Source organism: Schistocerca americana, chromosome 11 (assembly GCF_021461395.2).
Source record: "Schistocerca americana isolate TAMUIC-IGC-003095 chromosome 11, iqSchAmer2.1, whole genome shotgun sequence".
NCBI lineage: Eukaryota > Metazoa > Arthropoda > Insecta > Orthoptera > Acrididae > Schistocerca > Schistocerca americana.
Window position 1 is genome coordinate 49164453 of NC_060129.1, and position 12991 is coordinate 49177443.

The following is a 12991-nucleotide window of genomic DNA, read 5'->3' on the forward strand; positions in this document are numbered from 1 at the left end:
CCTGAAGAAACTACAAAAAGGTAGGAAATTAAGGAGACGGAACATGGATAAGCTGCAAAAACTAGAGGTTGCTGATAGTTTCAGACGAAGCATTACGCAGCGGTTGAGTAGAGCAGGGAAAAGGAATACAGTAGAAGAAAAATAGATAGCTATAAGAGATGAAATAGAGAAGGCAGCAGAGTGTCAAATAGGTCGAAAGACAAGGCATAGTAGAGATATTGAATTCAATTGATGAAAGAAGAAAATATAAAAATGCAGCAAATAAAGCAAGCGAAGGGAAATACAAACGTCTCTCAAAATGAGTTGGACAGGAAGTGTTAAATGGCTGAGCAAGAATGGATAGAGGACAAATGTAGGAATGTTTCACTAGGGGAAAATGGATTCCGCCTTCAGGAAATTTAAAAAGACTTTTTGAGAAAAGGGAAGCAACTGTATGAATGTCAAGAGCTCAGATGTAAAACCAGTCCTAAGCTAGGAAGGGAAAGCTGAAAGGTAAAAGGAGTATATAGAGTGTCTGTATAAGGGAGATGAACGGAAATATTATAGCCAAGAAATTCAGAACCCAGGATATAGTAAGGAAAATCGTCGTGTCAGTGTTTTGGGACAGGAAAAGAGATTTGTTCGTTGATTTTTTGGAAATAGATGGGACCATAAATGCTGCAAGATACTGTGGGGTCATGAAGAAACTTCGCAGAGCCATACAAAACAGACGTGCCGACAGCGACACACTGTCTCCTCGATGAGAGCGCGCGTCCGCACACCGCTCATTCAACGCAAGAGTAGCTGACTTCGTTTGGTTGGGATGTTTTAAGCCAACTCTGTCACAGCCCCGACCTCACACCTAGTGACTATCATCTGTTCACTAAACTGATGGTCCAAATGGCTCTAAGCAGTATGGGACTTAACATCTGAGGTCATCAGTCCCCTAGACTTAGAACTACTTAAACTTAACTAGCCTCAGGACATCACACACATCCATGCCAGAGGCAGGATTCGAACCTGCGACCGTAGCAGCAGCGCGGTTCCGGACTGAAGTGCCTAGAACTGCTCGGCCCCAGTGGCCGGTCATTAAATTGAAGAAACACCTTATTGGAAAGCACTTTTCCGACGACGACGAGGTGAAAATCGAAGTGAAGAACTGACTGAAAAAGGCGTTGGGAGACGTCTATGACACAGGAATCAAAAAACTCGTCCTACTAATGACAAAATGTATAAAGATACATGGTGATTGCTTGTAAAAATAATGCAACACCTGTACTACAATGAATCTAAATTTTATTATGATAAATTAAATTTTTTGCACCTAAAAAAATTTTTGTAACCTTAGTTTCCGGATTAGCCTCGTACGTGGATACAGATGCTTCACTAACGTAATGCTGCCCAAAAACCTTTTTTCAGTAGGAAATAAAATGATAGATACTACGGAATCATTTCATGACACGCTGTAACACGCCGATGTACGCAAGATAGTACGATTTGTTTCATCTTATGGCAAGTCGCGTAAGGGATTCATTTGCTTCCAGGGTCTGTAGTAGGAACACTGAAATTCTTCTGTGATGTGGCCTTTCCACACAGCGTATGGATTTCGACAACGATCGCCCATTAGCGAGCGACGGAGGTGGTTTGTTGCTGAGGTAGCAGACTCCTTCGGCAGTGCAGAGAGTACGGGGAAGGCACTGATTGTACATGTGATGACGTCACACAATACCAAAGAAACAATTTATCAATGTTTCTGAGGACAGTTTCCAGTGAAAGACCTGTCAGGTAATTATTAAGAGTTTTTTGTGCCAAAGTGGCTTCAGGTCACAGTTATGCTGGTGGTAAAAGGAGGATTCTACATTGACGAGGGGTCCTCACAGATTCCGATTTTGTGCACACTTGTAGCAGATGGAATTCAGTGCACGCACATAAATTTTTTAAGACAGTACGACAAAGAACTCTGAAATATCACCTTTCAAAATTAGCAAATCTCCAAGTGCAGTTAAAAACAATTTTCATTATTTCGACGAATTCGTCGGTTTCTCAGCACGTTAGTACGTTCGATGGTTCGAATCTCGCTAGTAAGATAAATACAGGGTGACACAGAATAACGGGAAAGTTTGAAATGAGTAGTGGCAGCCATGCGCACGTGCAGCACTGCGGGTTCGTGACAGACAGCAAGTAAACAGTTCACCATTTCACTAATCATGCGTCACTGGAACGGAAAATAGCGTGCGTTAGCCATAAAAATGTTTATTGTTTGCTCACGGCACAGAAGGAGTTTCGAAGTTTTTGTAATTTAGAATGTCATGATATCGTTCCGTCGAAAGATGCGATAAAATGTTGGATTAATAACTTTGAAGACACTGGATCTGCCCTCAAAAAGAAACCAACAGGACGACCAAGAAGTGTGCGTTCTCCAGCGAACACTGATGTTGAACGCGAGTCTGTCTTACGGAGCCCACGGCGTCAATTCGTAAGCAAGAAGCAGCGATTGGAGTGTCCCGGGAGAGTGTTCGCAGAATCCTTCATCTTGATTTAAAATTTCATCCGTGCAAACTACAGATGGTGCAACCATTTAAGGACCACGATTTCCGATTACGCTTAGGATTCTGTCAACAAATGATAACAAAAATAAACAATGACGATGAATTTGTAAAAAAAGTTGTTGACGTCAGATGAGGCGCAAGTAATGTGAATAAACGGAACTACCGTTACTGAGAAAACACAAATCCTAATGACGTTCATGAGCGCCATTCACACGCTACTAAAGTGACAGTATGGCGTGGTGTTTCTTCACGTGGGATTATCGGACCGCATTGTCTCGCAAATGAACAACGAAACACAATAACTGTCAACGCCGATCGGTTCGTGGATGTGTTACGAACTTTCGTTACACCTGCATTGCACAACTTTGCAAACGTTCAAGAAGCCTGGTTTCAACGTGACGGAGCGACATCACACACTACACGGCAATCAGTGGCATACGTGCGAGAATTGTTTGGCTTCCGTGTGATCTCACAATTCGTTAACATACCCGGGCCTCCTAGATCGCCAGATCTATCCGTTTGTGACTTTTCTCGTGGAGCAAAGTCTACACGACTCGACCAAGAACCCTGGACGAGTTAAAACAGAGAATTTTGGATGCAATCCACAGTATCCCATCTGAGATGTTGCAGCGGTCAATGAGGAATCTCAACAGCAGATTTCACGAATGTATTCGTACAGGAGGACGCCATCTAAAGGACGCAATTTTTGAAAAATAATAAATGGCATCAATGTTTCCTAAATGGCAAAGTTGGGAGGTTTCAATTACGATGAATGCAATTTATTTCCTTCATCACTTCTAGTTTTATTGGATTGTGGAAATGTTCCCGTTTTTCTGCGTCACCCTGTATCTTTTGATTTTTTTTTAAAACTTCTATATTTATTAACAAAGTGTAATCTTAATTGACAGATATGGAACTATAGTGTTTAATAAAAATAACATCTTGGTTATTCGTTGTTACCGACAGTACATTGAAATTTGGCATACGAGGTCGATACATCAGATAGATAATGAGAAAGTATCATTTTCACAGACTCGCTAGTGTTATTGAAATATGTAATTTTTTCATTGAATAAAATACGTTTTGGCATATTCCTAAGAAGTTTAAATTCATTTTTAGACATCTAGTAACCGTCAATAAAAGGATGCTACTTTTATTTCTTACTTAACGTTCGCATTTGTTGATAAATATTACATTTAAAAAAGTATGCTACTAGCTAGATTCCACTCTCGTGTTCATGATTGAAAATCCGACTATGCTACAAGCTGAGTTAGTCAAATGCTGTTTGGGTAACAACACTCGGAAGTCTTGTCACCTTCAAAGCCAATTTTGTTTTGTTCGTTTGACAACTGCGTGGTGGCACCTCAGCAAATTTACGTCCAGACACTGAACTTGAAGCCCTGTGAGTACGAAAGGAGTCGGAGAGGGCAGGGCGCTGTGTAGTGTTGCGTTGTGAGCGTCTCCGTGCAGAGTGAGTGAGTGGTGCAGGCAGCTCGAGGGCCTCAGTGGGCAAAGAGGCGGGCACATGTCGTGCAAACTGCTTATGTCTCTGCGTCAAGAATTTGTAACGTGAACATCCAAACGAATAAACCATATTGCCCTTAATTGTATTTTTTTCGCGTGTGGCTACACGGAGTATTCAGTGCACAAAACTGAAGCAGAGTCGGGGGAGCAACTTTCATGCCTCACAAGGCGTGCACTGAGAAGAGTGGCTGTCATTTTGCACTGCCAATATTAGCCTGGACTGCTAAAGTAAGTAAGACAAAACTAAGTATTCATTGCTGAGCGTTAGTTCTAGATCGCACAGTGCTAATTTTGGCACTCTCTACCATCTGATGTTTTTGACCATAAAGGCCTTCAAAAACATCTACAACCTGTATGAGTGGTGTCTTTTCTTCCCGACATGTCCGAAAGAACAGGCACCACTTATACAGATATACAGCGATAAGCCGAAACATTACGACGACTGCCCACCGCGTCGCTGGACGCCGCCTGCTGGCGCTGCGGGCACGTCACGCAGTGACGAAAGTGCGTAAGTGGAGCAGCTACGGACGGCGGAGATACGGGCTGCACATGGCGAAATCCACCGAGATAAGCGACTTCGACAAATGGCAGATTATGATTACACAGAACTTGTGAACGAGTATCTCTAAAACGGCGGAGACGGCCGAATGTTCACGTGCTACTGTCGTGAGCTTCTGTGGGAAGGGGTTCGACTGTGAAACTACTATTAGGCGCTGAATGGTTAAACGTCCACTATTCTTCACAGGACGTTGGGCTCGGAGGCTTCTCTGCTATGTGAAGCAGCACGGATGGTGATCTGTGGCACCTCTGCCGAAAGAGCACAGTGCTGGTGCAGCACAAGTGTTCCGGAGCACACCTCTCATCGTGCATTACTCAACACGGAGCTCCGCAGCACACCACCCCCACGTGTTCACATGTTGAGGCAACGACATCGTCAGTTACGGTTGCAGTGGGCACAGGACTGTCAGGGTACGACCGTCGATCAATGGAAAAGTGTCGGCTCTTCGGGTGAACCACATTTTTGCTACACTAGGTCGATGGTAGTCATCGAGGTGAACGGCGGCTTCAAACGTGCAGCGACCCACTGACACTGGCTGGTGGGAGCAGTATTATGGTGTGGGGGACATTCTCCTGCCCTTGCGTGGCACCTGTGGTAGTAATCGGAGACACACTGACAGTTGCATACTGCCTGCATCCCTTCATGGCTCAAATGGCTCTGAGCACTATGGGACTTCTGAGGTCATCAGTGCCCTAGAACTTAGAACCACTTAAACCTAACTAACCTAAGGACATCACACACATCCATGCCCGAGGCAGGATACGAACCTGCGACCGTAGCGGTCGCGCGGTTCACGACTGTAGCGCTTAGAACTGCTCGGCCACTCCGGCCGGCCATCCCTTCATGCTCGGCGTCTTCTCCGACGGTGCTGTCATCTTCCAGCAGTGTAATGGTCCGTGTATCGGAGCGAGAACCGTGCTACAGTGGTTTGAGGAGCAATATAGTGAACTCACGGTGATGTCTCGACGACCAAATGTGTCTGATGTAAATCCTACAGTAGCCATCTGAGTCGCTATCTGGTGCCATCACTGCGTAAGCAAATCAGCGGCCCGTTATTTACGCGAATTACATGAGGTGTGCCTACAAACCACGCGGGGTAGCCGTGCGGTCTTAGACGCCTTGCCACGGTTCGCATGGCTGCCGGCGTCGGAGGTTCGAGTCCTCCCTAGGGCATGGGTGTGTGTGTGTTTTCCTTAGTATACATTAGTTTTAGATACATTAAGTAGTGTGTAAGCCTACGGACCGATGACCTCAGCAGTTTGGTCCCATAGGAACTTACCACAAATTTCCAAATTTCCAAAACGTCGGAACCCTGTTACTCGAAATCAGTGATGTATTTCGTTCAAAAGCCGGACAAACAGGCTATGAAGCAGGAGGTCATAATCTTTTGGCTCAGCAGTGTATATGCGCCGTCAGGGCTAACATCATCATTCAGTGCAGAGCACTCCTCACCCGCCCTTGCAAGGGACTTTGTGCGATGCGGTGAGCGAAAAGGAGGAAGAGGGCTAGCGGACGCAACTTCGGTAGTGTGCGGCGAATGATGGTTGAGATGGCTCTGAGCACTATGGGACTTACCATCTGAGCTCATCAATCCCCTAGACTTAGAACTACTTAAACCTACCTAACCTAAGGACATCACACACATCCATGCCTGAGGCAGGATTCGAGCCTGCGTCTGTAGCAGCAGCGCGGTTCCGGACTGAAGCGCCTACAACCGCTCGGCCACCATGGCCGGCTGTGCGGCGAATAGGAATATGGATGTAGCACGGGTAGCACACTTGTGTAGTCTGCGCAGTTGTGTCTAACTGCTATTTCAAGGTAGCGTAGTTAGTTTATGCATCTTCCTGCTAAACGGAAGACCCGGTTTAGAACCCCAGCGTTGATAGAAATTTTCATTTGTCACCTATGAATTTTTTCGTTGCTCGAATGCGACGGAGGTCAGGATTTCTTCTGCCTCAACATTTCCTCTGTAACGAGTATATAATATGTGTCTTGAGTGCCACTGCTTGTATGGGTGCTCAGAAAGTAACTGTGTGGTTACTATGTACACTATGTGGGGAATGACATCCACGAGTGACTATACAAGGCTCAACCCGCCTAATTTTATTGGGAATCCCTTTCTGTCCACCTGGTTATGGTATGCTTCTCGTGTATGAAGCTATTTCAATATTTAAATCTCGAATAAAGCATTGGCGTTTGCGGTACACTACATGCTATTCCCCAAAGAAAAAAGTCTGTTGGCGTAAACTCCGAGGAGCGAGGCTGCCATAGGTTCTTTGAGATGAAAATTTCACCAAAAAACTCTTCCATAAGACGCATAGTGTGTTGTAAGCTCTGTTAGCAGTAGCGTCATCTTGTTGAAACACTGAGTAGTTGGTTTCATCTTCCTTCAGATGGGCGATACAATCCTGGATCATTAAACAAAAACGTTTACTGTTCACGGTTTCGTGAAACAATAAACGTCAGACGATGAGCCGTATAATATCGCTAACCAGGTCCTATTATAAAACTGCATCTTCCACAAGAGTAGCGAAACCTTACTTAGCTTCCGAGAGCTAGTATTCAGTATGACAACAGCACTCTATTATCTGATGGCATCTGACGTTACAAAGGATTCTAAGTATCTTAGGTTTTGATATTCAACACCTGTAGCAAGTGCCTACGAATATTTGCCCCTACATTTCAACATAAGTTACTCTTGGCCTCCTTTGAATCCAATGGGTACTTCTCTCTCTGACAGCTTCATTTTTTCCTCAGCCCGTCACAAACCTCTATCTTTTTAAAAGTTATTATTTTTGCTCCTTCTCACAATGGAATTTACAGAATGCAGATTTCTCCCGGCTGCCCATCCAGTGACCACGCAAGGCATCCCACATCTGTCCCGCGCTGCAGCTGCTTCCCAGTGTGTACCTGGCTGCATTCTGTCCTTTTCAGCGAAAAAAGTTTTGTGAACCACTTGCTATTCTCGCCGTGCAGTTCTCGACTTCCCACAGCCAGCCAGCAGACCGAGCTTACACAGAAACGTTACACACATCAGTCACAGCATAGACTTGCAATAATTAAGAACTTATTAGATTCCCAATCGCTGGCATTTGTTTCAGTTACATGTAGTCTTTCATTTATCGCTCGAAAATTGAATTGAATTTGTAGTCTAATTTGATGAATGGGTTATTAATTAGATTACAGAGCAGTTATGGGAGACACTGTTCCATAATACTGCCCCTAAATGTATTGGCAATATACATGTCATTTGGGTATACTGAGCGCATCCAAAATAGGGCAGCACACGAAAGTCTGGGCTTTTTGAATTTCTCGCTGTCATAAGTAGGCTTCTTAAATTTCCCATCATTCTAAAATTTGGAGAAGTGAGGTATTTCCATCGTCTTGGATATTTCAGTAGTTGCACTGTCTTCGATTTTTTAATTTTCTGCTTTTCCATCTTCGATTCCACTATCTTGGAATGCGATGTCATATACAAATAAGGGCAGCAAACTCTGTGACAGGTTTTGTCCCAGAGTGCTCATTGCACCTCTACTAAAGAATCTATCTTATTCTGAATGCAAGACTTTACTTTATTCGCAGCTAGTGTAAAGTGTACTTTATATATCTTTACATCATTAAATAGTTAATATCCTTAGTATTTAGCCTTGAAATAATTTCATTTTTTTAATTGTAGCTAGGGAAAATTTTCCTAACGTTCTTCAAAATATTATTTGTTAAACAAGGAACAACCTTTTGCCTTCCTAAGCCACTGACAGATGACAACTATACCTCACAAACACAGATAAAATTATTTGCGACTTATGGCTAAATATCATTATAAATAAAACATAAACTTGTTTCTGTGTATGTTGCTTCAGTCAGAACATATGAAAATAGAACAGAATTTACAATTTTAGCCTATTACTTATATAAATGAAACTTAATTTAAGAGAGGGGTAAAAGGAAATTAAGTTTGATCGTTTAAAACTAAGGTATCATCTTGTCTCACATATTTTTCTAAATCTCACAGACTTTTTAAATGATATCTTCCAATATTTAGGGTTACTTTGGATGAATCTGAAGATCTTATATGAATGAAATTCAAGATATGCCTTGTGACAGCTGAACTCAAAAGAAATAAAACTAAGACAGATTTCACTGTAATGTCCTATAAACTTCAAAGGCATTGAAAGTGAATAACTAGTTCCGACTGGGCAAAACAGGGAAAGGAAAACGCCAGAGTGCTATAGAAAGCTGTTTTGATTGTTCACATAGGCACTGTGCTGAGTGTGTTTTATTGACGTAATTTTGTTTTCATTTTATTTGTTGCCATGCAGATTTCTAGGACTGATAAAAATTACGCAATAAGAACATCGTTAATTGAAATTTGTCTGAAATTGAGTTTTTAAACCATCAGTAGAAAGTTTTCTTTTTTGCTTCATGATTTAGATATGTGTCTATTGTGTACAAGCGACTGCCATTGCTGAAGAAACTTAGAACTATACTATTCTCCTGCACTTATTTACTTTTGTACATTTACATTATTAAAAACAGACTCTGTTGACTTTATACATTTACACTACTTTTCTTTCTGCAGCTCTGGGATTCAAGCCACCTTTGGGAGGTATGTATCGTCCACATAACCAAACTTTTTGTTATTGTTGCGGATATGTTCTCAGTTATGCAACAGTGTCTTTACAGCATTATTTATTATGTGAGATGTTATATCAAAATCCAGTTTCAATGAGCTTGCCATGTAATCAACTGGCAACAAATGGTTCAAATGGCTCTGAGCACTATGGGACTTAACATCTGAGGTCATGAGTCCCCTAGGACTTAGAACTACTTAAACCTAACTAACCTAAGGATATCACACACATCCATGCCCGAGGCAGGATTCGAATATGCGGCCGTAGCAGTCGCTCGGTTGCGGACTGAAGCGCCTAGAACCGCTCAGCCACCGCGGCCAGCTCAACTGACTTCAAAAGCTTTTATGTATGTCTACTCAATCATTACTTCAGAATGTTTCGGTCCATCGTTTTGTCCTTCTACCTGAGGTCTCATTCCAGAACAGTACTCACCCAGGACGCTGGACATGATGATTGTACAAGAATTATGCTGTAATAAATAATACAAAAGAACTGTTAACATCATGACAATTGCTATTCTGATAAAATTCTCGTGACAAAATGGACAGAGTTACCACACACTCTGAAAACAAGCAAGAGGTTGGCAATTATGAAATTAAATCTTTAATGCTTGTTTTACTGTTTTATTAGAAAATAGTCACAGATGTGACTGTTGGGCTGAATGTTAGTTTGATACTCTTTGAAAGGAGATGAAAAAGAGACATTTTTCCCTTCTGTGGAAGAGTTGTTGGATTCCTTGATAGAGTAATCCCCAACCCCACTGAGTCCCAGCATTGCCAGCTATTGGACCCAGCAAGGTGGCGCAGTGGATGGCACACTGGACTCGCATTCGGGAGGACGACGGTTCAATCCCGCGCCCAGCCCTCCTGATTTAGGTTTGCCGTGATTTCCCTAAATCACTCCAGGCAAATCGCTGGATGGTTTCTTTGCAAGGGTACAGCCGACTTCCTTCCCTAATCCGATGAGACCGATGACCTCGCTGTCTGGTCTCATCCACCAAACAATCCAACCCAGCTATTGATATTACTTTCTACATAAGACGCAGTTGGGAATTCGCAGGCCACATTTTACGTAAGGCTTTTCTGTGACAGTTGCTAGTCTCTATTGAAACTTCAAGTTTCCAGTACACAGTCACAGTATGTTTTACACTATTTCCACTCTGTGTGGGCCGCCCACTTAGAGGTGCCATGTCCCGAATTATGCAGCCCCTCCCACTGGAGTTTCGAGTCCTCCCTCAGCCATGGGTATGTATGTTGTTATTAACATAGTTTAAGTAGTGTGTAAGTCTAGGGACCTCACCAGTTTGGTCCCATAGGAATTCACACACATACAGACACACACACACACACACACACACACACACACACACACACACACACACGCACACACACATAGCGAGAGAGAGAGAGAGAGAGAGAGAGAGAGAGAGAGGGAGAAAGAGACACTATGATGTATTAAATCATGATTTGTAAAGCAGTCAACTGAAAGAGGAAAGGTACAATGAAAGATTTTAAATGGAGCAGCAGGAACTGCAGCTGACTAAAGGTTGGACTGGTAAGGGATGAGACACCGCTCTGAAACTCCTTCAACCTAACAGCTTAGAGTGTAATCTGGACAGTTCAACGAATTTCAGAAATGGCTGAACTTTCTACGGAGAAAACGGCACCCACAAAGAGCAACGGAACACACAGCCATGCCGTACCGGCGGAGAAGATACAGGAGGAGTAGACTTCCAGTTTATAAAACAGTGGATAATTTCAGTTTTGTTCCTAATAATGTTTCTCAAGAAGAACTGTTGACTGGATCTATCACATTTGTTGGATGCAAGATTAATTTTTCATGTACAACTACAGAAGTTGTTCCTGGTAATGCATGGTTAACACTTGCTGTAGTACGAGGTAGTGAGAAAGCACTACTAGGATTGGAATCGTATTACGACAGAGACATTATAGCCTATCGCACTTTTTCTATTGGTGTACAAGGTGATAGGGACTATGGAACAGCTGTTGTACATACTGATAAACCATTTTCATTGTATACAAGGAACAGAAGACGAGTTAATGCGAACGAAAGAGTCAATGTTTGGGCTAAGATTGATGGTACTTTAACAAAATATATTAAAGTACAAGGTGATATTACTGTGTATTATCATTCTTAATAAAGAGAACCATCCTTATCTATCCTGTGAAATTTTTTTTAAAAAAAAATAAAAACACTAATTCAGCTACTGAAGCATCTTTCTCTTCTCTGGGTCGCAGGGGTTACGACCTCTGGGGAGGTGGGTGGGTTTTATTTCATGGCTGTGTGACTTAGCCTGCTGCTCGCTGCGCTAAGTGTTGGCGCATGCGCAGTGCGCGGTGCGCGTGACCTTGAGTGTGCGAGAGAGAGCGCTGCGTAGTGTGTGAGAGAGAGCGCAACACGGGCCCTTCCCATTCACGCCTGACCTTCTGGCTCAACGGTGAGTTCACAGGTTCCAAGGGAATGATGCTTTCTTCAACTGCCACTCCCTACAGGCCTCCTTCACCTGTGTATCTACCTGCTGGTTTCCAGCCCAGGTACCTGGCAGAACACCACCACCTATCCACAATGTGGCCGCAAGAGAAATGCAGTTCGTATATTTTACGAAACCTTTTCACCTACATGCTTATTTTGAAGAGCCTGTAGAGCACTAAGGGTATTGAATCAGTTTAGAAAGATGTTTCCCTTGGATCATCTCATACGATACATGGCCTTCCAAATATCCTATAGCTCAGCATGACGGATTGTGAAAGCGGTAGGCAGACTCTGAAGACAGAGATAACCATCGAGCACCCAAGGGATTCTCTCTGTCTAAATACATTTCAATAAACAATCTTAAAATTCATGTGTTCATGTAAGACGTTAGTAAATATATCCAAAAAATTACGATCTTTAAAATCAGTCAAATTAAGTAATGGCTTCTAAACATAATATGGTGGTGAATTACTGCACCTGTGTTGTGAGGCTTAGTATTCGCCACAACCACTTTTAAAATACAGCTCTTTGTTCAGTTCCCAAATGCTCCCACTGCTCACAGACGATTATCGAAAAGCCAGTCTATGAGTGGGAGACAATCAGTATGGTATGCTGGCAATTAGATTTTACAAGACATTTTGTAAGCTTGTTGCACAGTGAGTAGCTTCTTTGTTTTATTTTTATTTACAACGTGATCCATTACAATATTTGTAATATTCCATGTATGTGTTGTGTGTGTGTTTGTTTCGTATGATGATGACAGGGGAAAGGAGAGGGTGAAAGCCAGTGCTGGCACATGGCCTGCTCCTCATGAATGACACAAAGGGGGCCAGGATAAACATCCCCATCCAGCAGACAAACCACCATCAACAGTGTTGCATGCCCCCACTTCGTGAGACACTGCAGAAAGCTTTGGTATTCAAACGAGAACACTGGCGTAGAGCCTGGTGACCAGGAGCTTCACGCCACCACCTGTCCTCCCCTCGCCACCCAAATACTGGCAGTAAAAACTTTTTTCCGCCGCCAGAATCCAAACTGCCTTACCACCAGGTCAAGCGCCACTGCACAGGATTGCATTAGCGACCTCAGCCATGGAGATGGGTTACGGCAAGCAGCTGCCATCAGATTAGAAGTGGTGGGTGCCAAGCTTCGGTGAAGTGGCTCTAAATGCACCTGTTGCCAGTCTAATGCCCACCCACTGGACCTCCAAATATGATGGTCTAGAGGGTCTGATCATCGGAGATCCATCATGAAGC

General features: G+C 43.2%; 1 protein-coding gene across 2 annotated transcripts in view; it reads left to right on the forward strand.

Moving 5' to 3' along the window:
• Positions 1 to 12991, forward strand: part of LOC124554063 — a 172475-nt gene that overhangs the window by 136000 nt on the left and 23484 nt on the right. For both annotated transcript variants that reach the window (XM_047128105.1, XM_047128104.1), the window contains one exon: positions 9191 to 9217. In XM_047128105.1, coding sequence (XP_046984061.1) covers positions 9191 to 9217 — 27 coding nt within the window. The remainder of the gene's footprint in view (positions 1 to 9190; positions 9218 to 12991) is intronic.